The sequence below is a fragment of the Propithecus coquereli genome, unplaced genomic scaffold (assembly GCF_000956105.1).
Source record: "Propithecus coquereli isolate 6110/MARCELLA unplaced genomic scaffold, Pcoq_1.0 Scaffold85, whole genome shotgun sequence".
Classification (NCBI taxonomy): domain Eukaryota; kingdom Metazoa; phylum Chordata; class Mammalia; order Primates; family Indriidae; genus Propithecus; species Propithecus coquereli.
The window spans coordinates 1400317-1422202 of record NW_012154729.1 but is presented as its reverse complement, the minus strand read 5'-3'; the positions used below and the strand labels follow the sequence as shown (position 1 = coordinate 1422202).

The following is a 21886-nucleotide window of genomic DNA, read 5'->3' as shown; positions in this document are numbered from 1 at the left end:
TATACAACTTACAATCTTGATAGTTTCAGAAAACATATTGCTATTGGAACATTACTCAGTGTTACTAAAGGTATGACTAGAATTCCTTTTCTCATCCATACAAAAATATTTATTGAGCACTTGCTGTTTTCAAGGCACTTGGCCAACTGCTATATAAATTGCTTACCATTTATACTTCATTGCCATGAAACACAGTAACAATTACATAACAGGTAAAATATGTCGAATTAACTCTTCTTTGTCCTTAATTTTAAGCCCTCGTCAGATCCTGTGGCAAAATAACAATTTCACTCAACATCCTATTTCATAAGTAATATACTTTAAAACAAAGACTAATTGGTTGTTAAAATATATGATTGCATAGTACACAGATTATAAATTCAGTTGAAGTTCGGGTTTTTTTTTTATGTGACATATTATACTTTCAAATTCTGGAATTTCCATTTAATTTTTTTAATAGTTCCCATTTCTCTTCTGAGAATCTCCATCTGTCTAAAGAAAAAAAATTTGATCTGAGCTGGAGTAAGGAAGTAAGTTTCTATATAAAGAAAAACTTGAACTACACCTTGGAAAATGAACAAGATTTAAACAAACAGAAAAGATGGGAGAAGGCAACAATGAGAAAAGACACTGAAGAAGAAATGCCTATATTTAGGTGAATGACAAAAGAACAGGATGTATTGGTGAGAGGATAGAGTATATTAATAGAAAGAAATATCGTTGGAAGGAGGGGAAGGAACAGAATGGGAAGATCTTGGTATTCTTGAAATCCAAGAAGAGGAACATGGCCACTACATATATAATAGTCAAAATAAGCCTCTTGTCTATTTCTGACCATAAAGTCATGGAATGCAAACTCCATTTCAGGAAGGTTCATCTGGCAGTGTAATACAGGTGTGCATAAGAGACAGTGATTACAGAGAAAGGAACAAACACTGGTTTAGCACCATCTCTGTGTCTGACACACTGCTAAACCCATTTTTACACAAAGTATACTTCAATAGGAAACAGTGAAAGTCTAAGGCAAAATCTGAAGGTTGGCTACAATTATGGGGTAATCTTTTATTGATACATAGAAAAATATATGTAAATTATTAAATCAGACAAAATATAAATAATAAGCTACCATTTGTTTAATCTGCAGTGGCACTGTGTTCAGTATTCATTCTTTATCTTCACAACAATCCTACAAGGTATTATTAATATTATTATTATTACCATTTTTCAGATGAGAAACCCAAAGGTCAGGGAAGTATTTACCTAAGAAGTAGAATTAGGATTCAAACACAAGTCTGTTTGACATCAAATTCCTGCTGTCTGTGCTATAATGCCACTCCGAGTTACAAATATATGCTGTTGAAGAAATTAGCATAATTCTTTAATGCAGGGACTCAGTAAGTTAGCGAGGATGATAATCACTATGACAGCGAAGACACTTTAAATGTTTTGGAAAGTGGCACTGGCCTAGGTAGAAGTAGGATTATAGAATCAAGGGCAAAAAGGAAATCTTGTTCAGGGCTGAAATAGACTCATTTCAGCAATAAAGAATGGATGACAGAAAAGGATGTGTCAGTGTTTGCCTCATTTATTCCACGAATGGTCCATTTTCACTTCAGTGATCCCACCTGTCTCTGGTTCATTTCCTTTGTTCATTTTAGAGCCCTTCATTTCCTGTCAAACCCATGTCCGTGACCACTCAATTTTTTCTCCATACTTTGTTGCTCATTATTAATTATTCGATAGCATAGACTGGCAGCTATCAACTCAGTGGAACTGTTGTGAAAGTGTAAGCAACCAAAACTTTTGAGCTTTAAGAAGCACAGATGATAGAAATAAGAATTCTGACAAAGCAAAGTGAAAATAACACCAATTTTAAAAATCTAAGCCTGGGATTGAAACAGGCCACACAGTGTCTTTCCCACCTGCTGTTATTGACTTCGAGTCTATCATAGAAAATCCCAATTCTTCAGCTGTTAGAGGCTGAATGAATTCCAATATTCTTTAGTCATGGCCCAAATGGTCTCATGATAAAATAGGTTAGAAGCGTGTGCAATTTTGGCAATTTTTTCTGGGTTACTAGTCCACCGTTCTATTAGAATTAATCTGCTCTTCAAGGTGAAAAACATTTCCCTGGACACAGAGATAAGTGATTATTGCCACTGACACGTCTCTTTAAGCTCAGGCTCTCGAATGATTTCCTTTGGCGTTAGGTAGCAAAATGGGATTCTTTTATAATAGCAAGCTGTCCAAGGCCTTCACGCCGAAAGAGAACCAAGAAGTCCCAAATGTACACACTTGAAACAGAATTTCAAATTAGGTGCATTATGGCAAGTGAACAAGGTAAATGTGGAAAGTGATTAAATGTTGTCAAAAATTAACTTCATCATTACCCAGAAAGTGAGGTTAAAAGAAAGTTGAATTATTACTAAAAAACATTACAATTAGCTCCTGAGCATAAAGTATAGATTCTCAGGAAAATCCTAATAGCTGAGTTCTTCTATTAGGAAGTTTAAATTCAACTTAGAGATTACAAAGAGATTAGGAAGAACAAAAGCATCAAAACAAAAACTGACGAATGTTATATCTGCAGAGTATACAAAACGATAACTTCGCAAACTTCATAAAATTCAAACTGTAAAAATGTAAAATGTTTTAGGAAGGGAGTTTACTGCCTTTGTATACCTTAATAGAATGCTTATTATATTGAGACATATTTTCAGCATATTTTAAAAATGTGCGCACAATACTATTATGCATCAGTGGGGTACATCATATTGTGGAAGAATCACTAGCAATTAGGAAAAAACAATTTATTTACCTACACACATTTTCCTTAATGATTAACTGAAAAAAAACTGCTTCAAAAATAGTCCATCTCAATTATATAACAAGCATAACAGGGTTGAATTCAAAAAAATGTTTATCACAGAAATATTGAAGAATTTGAAAATTAATAATATAATGAGGCATACTTTCCCATATTCTTATATTTCTTTTATATATGTTATCAGGAATCGAACATGGTATTTTTAATACAAGATTTCCTTGTTATCCGTGAAAGAAATGTATTATTACATAAGAAAGATATGACTTGACCTAAGATGCTAGTGATCTTATGCTGTGAGGAAGTCAGTAATATAGCTTATCTGAGTATTTTACCCTCAAAACAAAATGGTGAGGGATTCATTATTTGAAAAATCAACCAATTCTTCTAAAATCAAAAAGACTTCATCTTAGAGCTCTTTTCATAGGTCTGCACAAACTGTAGCTATTAAACAGGCTTTGTGATACCCATAGCTTGTTATATCAATTCAATAAATGTTTATTAAGCATGTGAGTGAAGAACTATGCTAAGGATAAACACACACACACACACACACACACACACACACACACACACACACGGAGATTAGTATTTTCTCTGTCATCAAGGAGTTTACGAGCAAAGCCAAAAAAAGATTCATGCATAAATAATATAAAGCAGATTATAGAATTTACATAATGTATTTATAAATAAAACATAATGATCCAAACAGTTGGACCTAAAATCTAAATAGGAGGATCAGAAAAGGTTTTGTGAAGGATAGTTTTCAATAAGTAGAGATGGTAGGAAAAAGAATTATTAATATATACAGATGAAACATTGTGAACATGGATAGAAATAAGGAGAGACAGACATGACTGAGGGTAATCCATTTTATAGAAACATATTTAAGAAATATCTTATATCTAAGACATTACTAGGAGATAAAGCTGAATATATATATATACAGACACACATATATATAATGAAGCTAGAAATCGAAGGGTCTTGAATGCCTAAGTTAAAAGTTTGCATTTAATTTTTGCAGGGAGGACCACTGCTAGTCTTGAGTAGGAGAGCGGCATGATCAGAACTGCACTTAGGCATACTGATTTGGCATCAGTGCTCAGAATAAACTGGAGCAGATCAAGAGAAGAGACTAGAAGCAGGTAGACAGGATAGGAGACTTTTGCAATAATTCAAGTGAGAGATAATGAGGATCTGAACCTACAAAACGGCAGGAATGATGAAAAAGTGAGAGTAGGTCAATCTGGAAGACAGTAATGAAATACAGGATGACTTAATGGTTGGGATCATGAGCTTGTAAAACACTGGACCTAAATTAAGATTGCAGATTTACCTTTTGGTATCTCTACAATCTTCGGCAAGTTATTTTACTCCTGGTTCCCAAATTGAGGATAATAAAACCTACCTCATAGTATTGTTGTGAGGACTAAAGGAGATAATGATTTTTAGCATGCTTACAGAATGCCCAGCATGTAGTTAAAACTTGCTACTTAATAAATGCTAGCTTCTATTATTAACATTATTTTCAGAGATTATAGTTTGGTAACTGTTTATTGATTTTTAGCAGCTACATCTCACTGTTGGTTCACGTAGCATTTGTGGTCATTTAAACACCCCAAAACTTTTTGTATGAACTACTTCCCCAAATTATCTCTCTCCTATCTTGTATTTATATTACTGATTTTTTTTAGGAGTCCAAATGCAAGAGTTTATATTAACTCCTACTGAATTCTGTGTCTTCACATTGAGCCAGGAATTTCAGCCTATTGAGATAATTTTTCATGTAAGTTCAATTATTCACCATATTTTCTAGTCCTGCCTAACATCTACAGACCTAATTATGATAGATGTCTGTTTTTTTTTTTTTTTCCTCAAAGCAAATTATTGACTGAAGCCAATGCAAGAACAGAATATTTTAGCATTTCACTAGAGAAATCCCCTCTACATTGACATTTCGTGACTATTCAAAAGTCTGGACAAAGTTGGACAAAGTCTGTGAAACACAAAAATCAAGACGGCGTGTCTTCAGCAACACAAAAGAGAATAAAATAGCTCTTTTTTACAACTGACAAAAAGTAAATATTTACTTTAACTGATGAAGAAAGTAAGGCTTTGGAATATCAAGTAACTTTCAAAGGTCATCCTGCTAGTAAGTAGCAGAACCAGATTATAAACCCAAATCTGTATGACTCGCAATCTCATGCTCTTAACTGCTAAAGTGAGTTATTTCCCTAAGAAAGATTGGTTGAAATTCCCAGCACACTTGGTGGGGAAGACCTCTCCTTGGACACTATAATTCACCTCCAAATAATTAAACATGTTTTTCAGTGATAATGGCTTATTTATGAGAACATACATACTCTCACATGCAGTGTTTGCCTTTTTATGTGTTTATTCATTGAGTGAACTTTTACTGAGGGATCACTACATGCAAGGCACTGTGTCAGGCACGATGTGATTATAGAGATCAATCAAATAAAGATTCTACCATCAAGGAGTCTCTAAGAAGCAATAAAATAAACATGTATATACCTATAAGACAAAGCAAAAGACATGTGTCATGAAAGGTAATAGCAATTGTGTTAGTTCAGAAGAATGATTCTTATTCTAGAAGCCATTTATCTCAAGGATTTTTCTAGATTCACTACAGATAATAAAAATTCTTCCTGAGATGAGAATAGGGACAAAAATATTAGCATTTTTGGATTTTTCCTGGCATGTATACATAATATATATATGTGGTTAATGGTATTGTTTTCAAAGTACTAATATAGGTCAACAGAATCCTAGTTCTACATATTCCCTAATTTCCAGGAAATCTGCTAGGAGAATCGAAACCTTGGCTGAGTACACAGCAGCCTTGAGCCGTCACTTCCAAAATATTTGTCCAACTACATAAGACATGAATTGTTGAAGTTAGAAATTTTCTTCTGAACGCTGTATCTATTCCTAATGAGACAATAGTTACCACTGCTTAACCATTTAGTGTCACTCTAAAAAAAAATGTATATATATATGTGTGTGTGTGTGTGTGCATATATATATATGCTAAAGAATCAGTTCTAATCCTATGAGAAGAAACTTCTATTTATGTTTCAGAAACTTCACTTCCCAAGGTTCTCTGAATCTGATGGGAATTCGATGAGACAGACACTAAAGTCTCTCAAAATTCTGAAATTGGTACATTCCGGATAATAAGGCTCTAGAAATTGGGTTAGAATGTGTTTGAAAATAAACTTTGTTTCAGAAACACCATTTTGTTTTTAAGCAACTAATCTGACTGTACTGACCTTTAAGACTTGATTAATTTTGGCACCAAATTAAGTATATTTTCTGGAAGCAGGGACCCCCACGAACACACAGAAAATGCTCTTAAGAGGAGTTTGGTGTAGAAACTGAGTATCTTTCAAGGTGAATCTTAAAATCCGGAAATACTAAAATAAAATATCCCACACTTCAGAGGGCTGACATACAAAGATTTTATGTTGGAAAAGAAAGTGAAATAACAGAAGAGAGGTGTATACTGGCTGAATGAAATGGCACACAACCTGCCAATGCAACCCCTTCCAAACAAAAGCTTTAGATACTGTTTGTGTCTAGGTTCTCCCTCAGGAGAAAAAAATATAATGCATGTCATCCTTCATCTTCTTATTTATTTCTTGGAGATATAGGCTGATGAGGCAATAATGTTTTCTATCTTAAATCTTTAAAAAAATTTTCCTGATATTTAGATCCTGAAATCTGCTCTAATGATCTTTACGTTATCATCAAATTTCTCTATGGCATGGTGTACTCACATTTAAGAATTGTGTATATTGTTTATACACATGGAGAAAAAAATGAATATAAGGCTTGGTAAAATAAAGAGAATAGAATTTTTTTCACATTATTTTGTATTCTTTCAAAAATCTAAGTTTCATGGGCTGATAAAGAATGAAAAGATATTTACATTTCTTCAAAATTTACATTCTAGATTATATAATGTCCTAATTCAACTTAGAAAATGGTTTTATATGCACATTATAAGAGCATTTAAAACCAACTGACTTTTGAATTAAAATGTATGCAAGATAAAATGTAATTTTAACTTGAGCTGGCCTTTATATTAAATGTGAAACTTCCAATTGAATACGTTCAATCATGATAAGAATTTAACTTTTTAATTCACTTATATTAATAAAATTGTTCAAACTACCATCTCACAGCTAATATTTTAATAAAACCAAAAATCTCCGATTCAAAAATAAAAGTTCTTACATAAGATGGCTGATTTTGTATTTTAAATTACTGAATCAGAGTGCCCTCTATTGGAAGAAAAAAGGCAATAAAAGCTACACTGAACTAAGAATAGATAAAAGAGCCCAAAACTCAAGCCACATCATTAGTATGTAAAATACACGTAATAATATGAATGCTACAAAACATACTTCCATTTTTATTTCTCCTAAGTTACTTTTATACTTCAATATTACTTGTCACATTACAATGAACAAGTTGGATATTTCATATCATCTGAAATTAAATTTTAACTGAACCCAAATGCTCATCATTTAGCCAGTAATATGAATAACAAATTTTCTTCCACATTTAACATTCCAATATAATATAGAAATGTTTCTAATTTAGGACTGTTGTTCAACTACAGTTTGGATTTTTCCTGATGATTAACTGAAAACTTCCCTGTTATGAACTAAATGTTTGTGTCCCCCGCTCCCCAAATTCATACGTTGAAATCCTAACCCCCAATGTGATGGTATTGGGGAAGAGGAGCCTTTGGGACATGATTAGGTCATAAGAGTAGTGCCCTCATGAATGGGATTAGTGCTCTAAAAAAAAAAAAAAAGAAAGAAAAAAAAAGACACAAGAATGCTTGCTTTTTCTCTCTCTATCCTTTGCCACGTCAGGATACAAGAAGAAGACAGCCATCTGCAAAGCAGAAAGCAGACCCTTAGCAGACACCAGCTCTGCCAGCGCCTGGAACTTGGGCTTTCCAGATACCAGAACAGTGAGAAATAAACATTTGCTTCTTAAACCACCCAATCTATGGTAATTTGTTAGCAGTCCAAACTAAGACACTCCCTAATTCAAGAGACTTTTAGAAGCTCTTACTCTGCGGAATTGGAGAAATTGGTTGGACACTACGATCTACGAGATTTATATCTCAAAAAATTCTATAATTGTGTGGTGTTATCAAGACCTTGGCTTCAACACATTATCTCAGACTTGAACTACTTCAGTAAAGTCCTGGAAGATTGCTGGTTCCCTAAATCAAGAATGTGCATGTGAAAATAACCTGGGGAGCTTTTTAAATGAACAATGCTCAGAGCTATCCAAAACGATTTTGATTCAGTCGGTCTGGAGTGGTACCCGAGGGCATCTGTATTTATTTTTTAGAGTCTCTCCAAGTAAGTCTAATGCACAACCATTGCTGAGAATCATTGTTCGAGTCTCTCCCCAGATCATCTGACATATAACTACCACTTTTATCATCCAAAAATGTCACCTTCGTGAGGACTCCCCTACTCAAGAATTTTTCCTACTCAGCAGCGATTTTAAACTTCTGACCAGCTTCCCAATCTGCTAATCTGCCTTTGTTCTCTGACGATATAGTTGAGCGGTGAGGGGGATAGCTCCAGCCCCAGACTGCCTGCATTCGGATCCTGGCTCTGTAATTACTACGTGAATTCATTCCAACACAAGTGCAAACCTGGGAGAGTCATAAAAGCTCTCTGTGCTTCCATTTTCTCATCTGTAAAACAGGAGAAATACCACCACCTATCTCAGCGTTATTGTGAGGATTAAATCAGTTAATATAAGAAAAGTGCTCCATAAATTTAGGTATTATCATTACTTATGCAACTTTATTCCCCACTACTTTCCAAAACCAACTCTCATGGTAAACCATTCTCCTCAAATTATATAGTAATTTTCACCTCTGTGCTTTTGCACACATTTCATCAGGCAGGAATCCTTTCTCATTCATTCATTCCGACACGAGTGCAAGGCACATCTTCCCTTCCTCCAGGAGCCAGTTCAGTCTCTCCCTACCTCCATGAAGCCTTCAGTGAATATCTATAAATCTTTACTGATCTCTCCCTTTTTAAAAATTCCTTTGGCCACAGGGTAGCTTACTTTGAGAAATGTAGCTGGAAATGAAACACACTGGCTCTGAGTTTGAATCCTATCTCTGACACTTGCCAACTGGGATATTTTCTACATCTATAACTCCATAGTCAGGATTACTTAATATTGCTTTAAGTCATATAAATCATTAGAATAGCAAATAGCAAGCAACTAATAAATGTCAACTCTTATAATACAGATTTGTTGTTTTATGTTAGTCTTGTCTACACACTGTGATTAAAGGCTCCTTACAATAAGTGTTTTGAAGTCAAGAACCAGCTCTCATATTGCTATTATAATCCTATAACTCAAAACATGAGAATGGCCATCTATACTGGGTGATCTGTAAGTACTTAATAAACTTTTTGCATACTTTGAGAGTGTAATTCATAACAATACTCTGGAAAAACATTTTTGGTGAATGGAAACAAATATTTAACAAAACAAGAAATGAACCTAAATAAAACACAGACTACAGAGAAGGGTAAAAAAAATTTGATGACTTTTTAAACATTCAATAATATGTTTCTATCAGATTGATCTTCTGAAAGGCCAGTTCCAATGATGTGTTTTATCTGCCCCAAATCTTTATATTTTTTTCATTTCCTAAAAAAATAAATATTAAAATTCTTAGCCTGACATTCAAAATCATCCATGGCCTGACCTCAACCTAGTCTTCTAATCTTATCTTCCATCTTCCCCCTTTGTAAACTCTGTTATTCCAAATAAATAGAACTACTTTTTCTTACTCTTATACACCATCTGCTTTTCTGCTTCATATAACCTTCAATATTTTATATGACAGTATTTTCAAAGAACACTATTCTTAAGGTTTGTCACAGGAACAAACAGTGGTGTAGGAAAGTGTGAGCTCAAATTTCAAGAATTTAAGTTCTATTCGGGAGCATTAATCTCTCTCTTGCCACCATCACGATACAGTCTTTGGCTTACAAAAAAATCTATCTTTTTCCCAAACTATGTCATCCTCTCAATGTCAAAAGCCCTGGCCATCACTTCCTGAAAAATAGAAGCTTGAATCTTGGTCTCCAAGCCGTATGTGCAGACCCCAGGACATACAAGATACTCACTGAGTAAAAGAAAGAAAAACTAGAGCTTCTATTTTATACTCATTCTTTTCCTTTACATGTTGAATTTCTTCTGTAGTATATGTCTCATAATTTACATCAAGTATTATTAGAATAGTAGTACACATATATAATTTAAAAATAGGGATGATTGCTCAAAATTTGTTTACTAATGGTACATACAACAAGAAAAGTTTAGAAACTACTGATCTTGAAAATTAGGACTTTCTGAAGATCTGTGGTTTGAGAGGTAGAGGACCAGAAGTTGCCAGTTCAGAAAAATCTTTACAGATGGATCTAAAAACCTAAATACGTATTATTTATGTAGAACAAATATGTTTTAGGTTCTAACTTTGAAGGAAATGTTAAAATGTAACTGGTTTGTAATCTGGAGATAGCATATACCTGTTTTAGAGTTTTAAACAGAGAATTTTGTCCTGACATTAAAGTTACTACTAAAAATATTTCATTAGTATAAAAATTTCATTTTGTAAAATCTACACATATTTACTTCAATATATATATAATTAGTCATAACTATTCATAAAGAATTTAGGGGGGCAATAAGGTGATTTTTTATTAAATACAAAAGACAGTGCAGCAAAAATCCAAAATGAAACAAAAAAGCAGTCCTAGGAGGTAGGACTAGCCATGAAACTAGATTAGCAAGTGCTATGATGGGAAATAGTTATCATAGCTCACTTTAAGTAACTAAATTAAGTAAATGTTCCCATAATGAACAGTCACTATACTTAGTAATTTTTTTTTTAGTTTTCATAAATAAGATGACATTCTTAACACAGTTCACTCTATTATTGGCTTTTGAATAAAGTATAATATTTCTGTAACAAATTAAGTTCTAAAGTGAGTACGGTTTCATATCATAGCAATGTATTTCCTTTAATACCAGTACATACTATAAATCCTTCCTCTATAGGACACAAAGTTTACAAATTTTAATTTTAACCTGATTGATTCTCTATAGTCCTTCTTGCTATTGTGTTAATATAAAAATCTAAATGGGCAAGAATCTCTAATTCATGCTTTAGATTCTGAGCTTATAGAAGAGAACCCTGTAGAAATTTGCATCGTATTATAGAAATATGCAGGGTGAGCATTCTACAACATCTCTCCTGCTCTGAGTTAAGAAGTGACTGAGGAACTATAAACATGGCTCAGCTCGCTCTTCTTAAAGATGGGCTTAGACCGAGTTCATAAAGAAAATGGAGAAGACAGATAAAAGGAAAGTTTTCTTCTTTCTTTGGAAACCAATATTGACATGGCCAATAAAACTAAAGGAACATAACCAAGAAAACTAGGAATCCATGTTTTAGGAGAGTGTCTAACAGTAGAGAGACCATCACGAACTATGAACATAAGTGATTTGTCAAAGCATTCCTTCCCCTGCACATGCAGTGAGAATAAAACCCCAATGAACGTCAGGGAAAGAGCGATAGGGAGACTGAAATCTGATAGTAGCAGAATCTGACAGCCTGATAATGCACAAAATCCCATGCATCTTAGGTGTCCATACTGAACTGGCAAAGACAGACGTGTTGTCTTCATTTCCCCCTTTACTTACTACACTCTGGCTTCCATTTTTCCCAAGCTCTTCCTCTGAAATCTTGCTCAAATTATCTAAGTAGTGGTCTGATATCGTGTGGCACAAATCTTCAAAAGAATAATCCTTTTCTTGACAGAGTTTTATTTCATCCAAGAGTTTTGATAGTTCACCAGTCACAGTTTCACCTAGAAGATGAGAATAATTTTTTCAGAAGTTTCAAGAAAGGCTATTGCTAAAACTTAATGCTAAGTAATAAAAACACAACTGCTATGGGGATAGAACTCAAAATATTACAAACAAGATTAAGTAGTCAGAAACTATTTTGCTTAAAACAAAGTATTAAACTATAATTAGTATGATGATATTAACAGACAATAGAGATGACAATTTTGCCTATTTTTATTCTTTTTCAAAATAAAAATTAGTATTGAAAGTTTACATATATGTAGTATATAGAGGCATCTGGAATTACATTTCCTAAAGCTCCATTTATTATAGGATTTAATTGTCAATAATCTCGTATTGGCATTTTATTTTACCAACAAAATTCATTCAACAATTAATAAACAAATTTGAAATGGTGCTGAGAGCCTGCTTCCTAGATTCTATAAACAGAAATAGAATTTATTTAAATAATTATATAGTTAATTAATAAATTAGAATTATGATATATGATAGAAAGGGAAAACACAGAAGAAACAGATGATATGCATCACCAATCAAACATGAGTATTTTGCAGGTTACATGCAAACATCATGTTTCTAAACAGTCTCAGAAAGGTACTTTTAAGCCTATAATTTATTCTAAACAAAATTTTCTAGCAGTTACAATCCAGATCTTAATATTTTTATTCCAAATTTAAGACATTTAAGATCAGTTGATTATAGATGCATGGATTTATTTCTAGAATCTCTATTTTGTTTCCTTGCTCTTTATGTCTGTTTTTATGCCAGTACCATACTGTTTTGATTATTGTAGCTCTTTGACAAGAGTGCCAAGAATACAGTGTGGAAATGATAGTCTCTTCAATAAATGGTATTGGCAAAACTGGATATCACATGCAAAAGAATGAAATATGACCCTTATCTCACACCATATATAAAAATCAACCCAAAATAGATTAAAGACTTAAACGTAAGACTTGAAATGGGAGAACTCGTAGAATAAAATATAAGGAAAAAACTTCTTGACATTGGTCAGGACAATGACTTTTTGGGTATAAAACCAAAAGCACAGCACATAAAAGCAAAAATGAACAAGTGGGATTGCATCACAGAAAAGGAAACAATCAACAGAGTGAAAGGCAACTTATGGAATGGAAGGAAATATTTGTAAGCCATAGCTCTAAGGGGTTAATAACCAAAATACACAAGAAACTCACACAACTCAATAGCAAAAAAGAAAATAATCCAATTTAAAAATGAGCTAAGAACCTGAATAGACATTTCTCCATAAAAAAACATATAAATGGCAAAAGGTATATAAAAAGGTGCTCAACATCACTAATCATCAAGGAAATATAAAATCAAAACCACAATGAGATACCACCTCACACCTATTAGAATGGCTATGATCAAAAAAACAAAAGATACCAAGTGTTGGTGAGGATGTAGAAAAAAGGGACTCCTGTACACCGTTGGTGGGAATGTAAAATGTCACAGCTATTACGGATAACAGTATAGAGGATCCTCAAAAAATTAAAAATAGAACTATCATATAATCCACCAATCCCACTTCTGGCTATTTATTCAAAGGAAATAAAATCAGTATCTTGAAGAGATATCTGCACTCTCGTGTTCATTGCAGCATTATTCAGAATAGCCAAGATTTGGAACAACCTAAATGTCCACTGTTGGATGAATGGATAAAGGAAATGCAGTGTGAGAGTGTGTGTGTGTGTGTGTGTGTGTGTGTGTGTGTGTGTGTTGTGTGTGTGTGTGTGTGAACATCTTGCCATTTGCAACAACGCTGAAAAACCTGAAGGACATTATGCTGAATGAAATAAGCCAGACAGAAAAAGACAAATACTCCATGATCTCACTTATATGTGAATCTAAAAAAGTCAAACTAATGAAAACAGATAGTAGAATGGTGGCTGCCAAGAGCTGGGGTGAAGGAAATGGGAAGACGTTAATCAAAGAGTACAAAGGTTCAGTTACGGTGGGTGAATAAATTCTGCAGATTTAATGGACAGTATAGTAACTACAGTTAATAATATTATATGGTATACTTGAAATTTGCTAAAAGAGCTTAAGTGTTCTCACCAAAAAAAATCAAAACTATGTCAGGTGACGGATATTTTAATTAGGTGGATTGTGGCCATCATTTCACAATATACACAAATACCAAAATATCATATTGTACACTGTAAATAAAGATACACAATTTTTATTTGTCATGTATACCTCGATAAAGCTGGGGAAAACACATTTAAGAAAAAAATATATGAAATATATGCTCTATGTAAACTTCATTACAGCAGGGATTGTTATCTGCTTTGCTCACTACTGTATCTCAGGGCTAAGAGCAGTGCCTAAAAAATAATAGTTCTATAAATGCTTCTTGAATAAATGGATAAAATACAGAGCACAGAACTTATTAGACTTGAAATTTCCATAACTGTTAGGCTTTTTATACATACAGGACAAATTTGTACATAAAGTCTAGCATAGTTTCAATGGCTTTATATTTAGATACTCACTTTTGGTCTTTTGGGAAGGAGACTCGGCTGAAGATGAAACGTGTGTTTCTTGTGTTGCATCTTCCGGTACATGCTCTTCAAGGGCTGTGGGTCTTCCCACGCCTTCTAAATATTCTGTGTATATATACATTTTTGAGATTATATACCTGAATTCATTTATTTTAAAACCAATAACTAAACTTTATGCCTTACTTCTGTTGCTCTGTTTTTCATTTATTTTTCTCATATTCTAAGTTTTTAAAAGAACCTCATGATGAGCTATTTTACTTAAAGTTTTTTAGTTAAAAAAACACAAATTACAAAAAACAACAACAGAGCCAGACACAGTGGCTCACACCTGTAATCCTAACATTCTGAGAGGCCAAGGCGGGAAGACAGCTGGAGCTCAGCGAGACCCCATCTCTACTAAAAACAGAAAAATGAGCTGGGTGCAGTGGCACGTGCCTGTGGTCCCAGATACTTGGGAGGCTGAGGCAGGAGGATCACTTGAACCCAGGAGTTTGAGGTTGCAGTGAGCTATCATGATGTTGCTGCACTCTAGCCTCTAGCTGGGATGACACAGTGAGACTATCTCCAAAAAGAAAAGAAAAAAAACAACAAAAAAATACTTTGAGATAAACTCATGAACCCCTTTCTTCTGAAAACTAATCTTATCACATTGTTTCCTTAAAACTAATTTCACCTGTTGAAGATACTATAACCTCCTTGGTCTCCTTAAATATTTTCTATCTGAAGATTTAAAACTCTCAAAGATGCTTTGAATAGACTTGATCCCTAAAACAGGAATGTCAAATTCAGATGGATACAACAGTCAGGTAAGATAAATGAATGAAATTGGGTAAGTTTAATTTTATAATGGTGTTGTAATCTTGCAAGATACACATAATTTGCATACTAAACTTTATTTCTACAAAGAAATAACATTCATCCCCATTATTCTTGAAGTGATATCCTATACTCAGCCTACCTTTCATTTTTCCAATTTTGATAAAGACATAATACTAATAACAGCTAAAGCTTAAACATTGCTTACTTTGAGCCCAGCATTGTTCTAAGTATTTGATATAAATCATTTCATCTAATACTTACAAAATTATGGAACACACACTCTTACTACCTCAGTTTTAAAGATGAAAACCAAAAGAGGAGTATATTAACTTGTCCACATTCATATAGGTAATAAGTGGCAAAGCCAGACAGACACCGAACAAGGAAAGAAACAGCATCTGAATGCAGGGATCAATGTCAACCAACACTCAGCCTCGAAGAGCGTGTTTAAGCAGAGAGCCGATGACTCGTCTAAAGTACATCAATGAAACAAAATGAAAGCCTGTAGTTTTTGAGAAGCCAAAACTCCAGTTTTAGCTGAAATTCTAGATTTTTAAATGTTGATGGCTGATTCAATTTTTATAGAAATACAGTGTGGGCCAACAAATATGTGATATAAACAAAACATATCTGTTGCCTGCCAAAAGCATCCAGCCCAAAAGTGGCTAGTTTGTATCCTCCACATAAAAGATCAAATCAACAAATGCCTTTTCATAGGGATCTTTTGCTTGTACTTCTTTATTCAGAAGGAATTTTTTTCTTAAAATCCAATTAAGAAAGTTTGCACTCTAGTGTCAATCAATTGTGTCCTCTTACCATTCAAATAGTTTCTACCAAAGGGCAATGTTACTAGGCAAAGAAAGCAACCTGTGGGATTTTATCCTCAAAATTTTTGAACCAGGTAATAGTTATGTAAACCAAATAGTAATTTCATAAAATAGTAATTTCATCTACTATAAATCAACTTTATTTCTATAACAAATTTTTTCACTAGATTTAAAATGTACCAGTGACTTGAAATCCAGGAATGCAAAGCATACAGATAATGGGTTCACATTCTGAAATTTCTCATTAATTAGAAAAATCCAAAGATGTGCCATATACTCTATCACAAATTGACATGCCTGATGAATCTTGACCATTTAAGAGAACAAAGATAGAGTTACTTCTATATAACAACATTTTCTTCTAAGTTGGACCAATGCAGTATGTTAAAAAAAAAAAAAGTCTATCATTATGCCATGTCTCTTTTTTAATGAATGACATTTATTTTGCTTCTCCCAAAAGACATATTATGCGCAAGTTTCAGTTTTTGTAAAGTTCAGTTAGAGGCAAAAGTCCAACATGAAATACAATGTACCTAGAGGGGGAAGCATAAAAATTGGCATGTGCCACTATTACCTGTTATTCAACTTGATTTTAATTTGAATTAATATAAATAGCCATGCTTGGATTCATCTCTCTATGCATTTGACTTGCAATTAATTTCTTTATTGACAAGAAAATTGTAGAGGCCTGGTGTTCTGGGAACTTCCCCGAAAGGTTTTAGAAACAGAGAAGAGAAAATAATGTCCTCCTATTGTGTGTCTACCCTTTTTACCCCTCTTTGGCCTTAGTTGACTACTGTATCTGTATGTTCCTTGCCGACTTGGTTTTAATTTATTTTTCTCCCTGCAGAACAATGTTGTTCTTCAACTTCCCAACTGACACTTAATGAAATCTATCCCACCTCCCTCCTCTGTTACACCTGCAGCCAATCTGTAACAACTGTAGAAGATAATCACTGCTGAACAGTGTAGGAGCTAACTAGAAAGGAGAGAAAGAACATCTGGGCTTTTAAGGTAATAAGCTAAATGCAGGCCTAATCACCAAACAGAAAAGAGAAGGCATTTAAATCTAAATATTTTAGAAAAGTTGCAGATCAAATAGGGAAGTATGTAATTCTGCAAATAAAAAAGTAGTACCTAGATAGTTGTCAAACCTTCAGTAGAGCCAATATTGCCACTAACTCCAAATGTACTTAAATGACCTTTATCAAAAACAAAGCCTGGCAAAACTAATCTCGTACTACTGGAATAGGAAGGAAATAATCTGTACTTTTTTCGCTAAATACAACATTTGTTATTGCTTTGGATCCAGCATTTATGTATGAGCTCTGCCACTTAGAATAGGATATATGACTTTGAGGAAATCACCTAATCCCTCAAAGCTTCAGTTTCCCTTATATGCAAAAAGGAGAATAATATCTGACTTATCTACTTCATAGTCACAGAAATTCAGACTAAACAACAGCAAATCCCTGAAAATTCTTAAAGTATTATTCAAATGTAAGATAATACCCAATCATCACCACTTTATAGCCTTCCTAACTTCAAGCTCATAACTACACATTTACTACATGGGTTTTAAAAAGATTTTTTAATATCAAGAGAATAAATACTTTAACTTTTTAAAAACAGTGTACTGAGTAGTTAAAAAAAGAAATAAAAAAATTAAAAAGTACACTTATTTAAAAGTCTACCAGAAAAAAAATTAAAATAATTAATTTATTCAAAAGTAAAGACTAACTCAAAACCCAAAAGAAACTTTAACAGTTTTAATTTAATCTTGACTATAAGGCAATTTCATCCATCATTCAATATTATTTACCTTGTAAGAGTGTTGCAATCTGGAGAGATTTCTGAGATGGATGTTCTTTCAGAATGTCTAAAACAGTTCTACCTAAGCTATCCTTTATGTTAGCATCAATTCCTGAAAGAAAAAGACACACTATATTATTGATTTAGAATGTGAATTTCTAAACTATGATCATGTGATTTATATATTCTCTATAGTATGGTAAAAATACTTAATAAATTATAAGCACATACCATGTGAGTAATATAAGAACAGTCTTAGAATACTTGAGTATTCACAAAAGTTGAAAAAGCATGATTTTTTTTGAACTTTGGTCCAAATACAAAGTCACAATATTTATTTACGCAAGATTGTATTCAATGTCAGTCACATTCATTATCTTCCTGGTGAACAAACTTATTGATGGATGTACATGAAATATCTTTGTTATTACATTAGTTCTGAAAATGTTTATTGTACTAAAGAACTTATTTAATGTAGCAAATAGATTTTCACTGCCTTAAAATTGTTTATGAACTTTCCAAATGCCTAACTGCAAACAAAGCCACTTTACAGGTTCTGGTCCCAAATATTAGTTCATCATAAGATTATTAAATGTATACTTTAATTTGTGTAGGGACATCTGATTGGCACATATTTAATTGGTTGCCTCAAATCATTTATTATATCCCTGCATTGCATGTGAAAGTTAAATATGCATGAAATTTTAACTTTGTATAAGCATAATCACAATAGTTTGCCAGTGTTTTTCATGTTATTTTTTACAGAGAAAAATAAACACACTATAGTTCATAACAAGAAAGACTCACATCAATTGTTTAAAAGTATGAATTTGTACCCATGCCTTTTGATGTTAAAAAGAATCTGACCTCAGCTCCCATTTTACTTCATTTCGATCAGAATATACATATGAAGATAAATAAGCTTAATTTATTGTTCCTTCAAAGCATTCCCTTTAAAAGGTTCCCTTTAAAATAAGTCACTGTAGACTACAAACAATAGCTACTCAATTAATGAAGTAACTATTAATAGAAGAATTTACCTTAAGGAGAGGGAACTCAAATCTGTTTGCCACAGTTCACAATATAAAAACGTAGGGAAAATATGTTCTTTAATAAACCAAGCAATTGTCATAACTTCTCGGGGATCAATTCTTCCCTCTTGTAGAAGGCAGAGATCTCCTTTTCCTTTTGATAGTTTCTCTAGTGTATTTAAATGTGATTTAATGGTAGAAAATTGTAATTTCCAAGAGCTTTTTACTAAAACATCTATTGAGTAAAGGAAGGGTGCACATTTATATCAATTTTATCTAAACACAGAAGCTCAATTCTACATAATATGAATACATATCTGCAACTTGGAGCGAAGGCAAGAAGGGTGATTTGTGAAGAGAGCTGTGTCATTTTCCTTGGTCTACTCCTGAAATAGAAATGGTATTTGGCAGGATAAGCTCCCTGGAGAATCACAATAGTTACCTGTTTCTAACAGAACTCGTACAACGTCCACCTTTCCAAACAAAGCTGCTTCATGCAGTGCACTCCCCTTTTCTGTCTGGAAAAAAAAAAGAAAAGAAAAGAAAAGAAAAAAAGAAAAAAGAAAGCATAGTTGCATTTGGAATACTTACAAGTTAAAAAATTCTGTCACTTTATGTATTCATATGTATTTTCTGTAATCTCAGCATTCCCCAAAAAAAAGGGAGCGTTGATTGAAGAAGAGATTCTAAAACCAAAATCCAAGGCTTGGGTTTGTAAAACACCTGTTTCTGAATAGCCATTTGACCTTGTTATGTTAATAAGCTGCTCACCTTCTCTTAGCCTCGGCTGTCCTTAAATATAGAGTTGTAATGCCTACCTCACAAGGCTTTTGTGATTATCCAACAAGTTTAATCAGCATGCATTTATTAAACACCAATTATATGCCAAGAATAGTTGAAGGATGTTCTGAGGTATGCAAATATCATCCTGGCCCTCATATATTCACATTCTATCAGCAGAAATAGATATATTAAATACAGATGCTCCTAGACTTACAGTGGAGTTACATCCTGATTGTACCCATTGTAAATTGACAATGTATTTAATACACCTGACCTACTGAGTATCACAGCTTTGCCTAGCCTACTTTAAACATTCTCACAACACTTATCTTAGCCTATGGTGGGGCAAAATCATCTAACACAAAGCCTATTTTGCGATAAAGTGTTGAATATCTCGTGCACCATATATCGCTAGCCTGGGAAAAGATCGAAATTCAAAATTCAAAGTACATCAAAATGGCGACACTTTCACGTTGTAAAGTCAAAATGCTGTTAAGTGCAATCATTGTAAGTTGGAGACTGTCTGTAAATATTTATGATAAATGAAATCTAAACCATTTAATGTAGCCATTAAAAAGAATGAAATCCCATCATTCACAGCAACGTGGATGAGCCTGGAGGATATTATGCTAAGTGAAACAAGTCAGGCACAGAAGAAAGATAAATACATGTTCTCACTCATATCTGGGAGCTAAAAAAACGTTGAGGCCCTAGAAGGAGAGAGTAGAATTATGGTTATTAAAGGCTGGAGACAGCATGGGGGAGGAGGATGGGAGAGGTTGGTTAATGGATACAAAATTACAGCCAGATAGGAGAAATAAGTTCTAGTGTTATATGGCCCTGTAGGGGGACTACAGCCAACAATAATTTATCGTATATTTTCAAATAGCCAGAAGTGAGGATTCTACATGTTCCCAACACAAAGAAATGATCAATGTTTGAAGTTATATGCTAATGACCCTGATTCGATCATTATATATCGTATGTAGGTATTGAAATATCACTCTGCACCCCAAATACATACAATTATTATGTGTCAATTAAAATAATAAAAATAAATTTAAAAACAAAAATAGAATTTAATGTGTCTTACAAAACCTGGATAAACTTCTCTCTGCTTTTCTCTTGTCTGCATTTGTCCTGCCCACCACAACCCTCTCCCAGCCCGGGTACCCCGCGCTCTGGGCACGCTGAACTCTTTCGTATTAGTGTCATTCTGTTTTCTTCCCCAGGGGTCTCAAAGACTGATCCCTCCACCTGGCTGAATCTAACTCCGAGCCCTCTGGATCTGCCCATCACCTGCACCACTCATTAATCCGCAGCGTGAATCAGGATCACCCGGAGAGCTTGTTAAAACACAGACTTCTGGGCCTCATCCCTAGAGTTTCTGATTCGGTAGCCTGAGATGAGGCCTGAAAATTTCCATTTCTAACAAGTTCCCATGTAATATTGAGGGGCTAAAAAATATACTTAGAGAACCACTGACCTACACTATATGTTGAGTCTTAGCTTAATAAAATTTCACTAAGGAAGGCACCCCTGGCCCCTGAAGTTTAGTGCTTCTCCTGTGTGTCCCACACCAATCCATATTTTCCTTATCACAGCACTCATGACACCACAATACAACTTGATGTGATTGTCTATTCCCCATAACAAACTGTAAGTGCAGTGGAAATGTAGACCACATCTATTTTTTTTTCACTATTGTATCCCCAATGCCTAGCAAAGTACTTTAAAAATGTAGACGTCCAGGAATTCTTTTGAGGGCAATAGGTAGAAGGAGGGAGGAACACAGCATGGAAAAGACGGAGAATTTGTGAGTAGTACAGGATGACACTGATTCTGCCTTCAAGGAAGATTTCAAAGAGGATACTTTTTGAGCTATATGAATGCCAGGGTTTGTTTTGGGGTTGCATTATCTTTTTCATTTTTTTTTCTTCTCTCAAAAATCTAACAAATGTCAGCAGGTTCTGTGTGTGTGTGTGTGTGTGTGTGTGTGTGTGTGTGTGTGTGTTTTAAATTGAGTAGTGTCAATATGGCAATTCTGTCCCCTTATACTAAAAGTTATCTCTAATGTGGGATTCTAATCTCAAATTATAATAGAAGTATCACTATAAAATAATATACAATGTGAAAACTTCTTTAATTGCCAACAGTCTATTGTATAATTAACCCAACCTAAAACAGTTTCTAAGTGCACTGTTAAGGAGTCTTGAGGAATACCAAGTATCTATCAATGTGACCTGAATGTATCTTCAGGAAGGTACGGGTGAAATTGCACTTGAATTATGAAGTGACTGG

The 21886-nt window shown here is 33.8% G+C and overlaps 1 protein-coding gene across 3 annotated transcripts in view; it reads right to left on the bottom strand.

Moving 5' to 3' along the window:
• ANKS1B (ankyrin repeat and sterile alpha motif domain containing 1B) overlaps window positions 1-21886 on the bottom strand; it is a 1021409-nt gene that overhangs the window by 833115 nt on the left and 166408 nt on the right. For all 3 annotated transcript variants that reach the window (XM_012664020.1, XM_012664018.1, XM_012664019.1), the window contains exons 5-8: window positions 19245-19320; window positions 17782-17883; window positions 14305-14418; window positions 11621-11787 (exon numbers count right to left, since the gene is read on the bottom strand). In XM_012664020.1, coding sequence (XP_012519474.1) covers window positions 11621-11787; window positions 14305-14418; window positions 17782-17883; window positions 19245-19320 — 459 coding nt within the window. The remainder of the gene's footprint in view (window positions 1-11620; window positions 11788-14304; window positions 14419-17781; window positions 17884-19244; window positions 19321-21886) is intronic.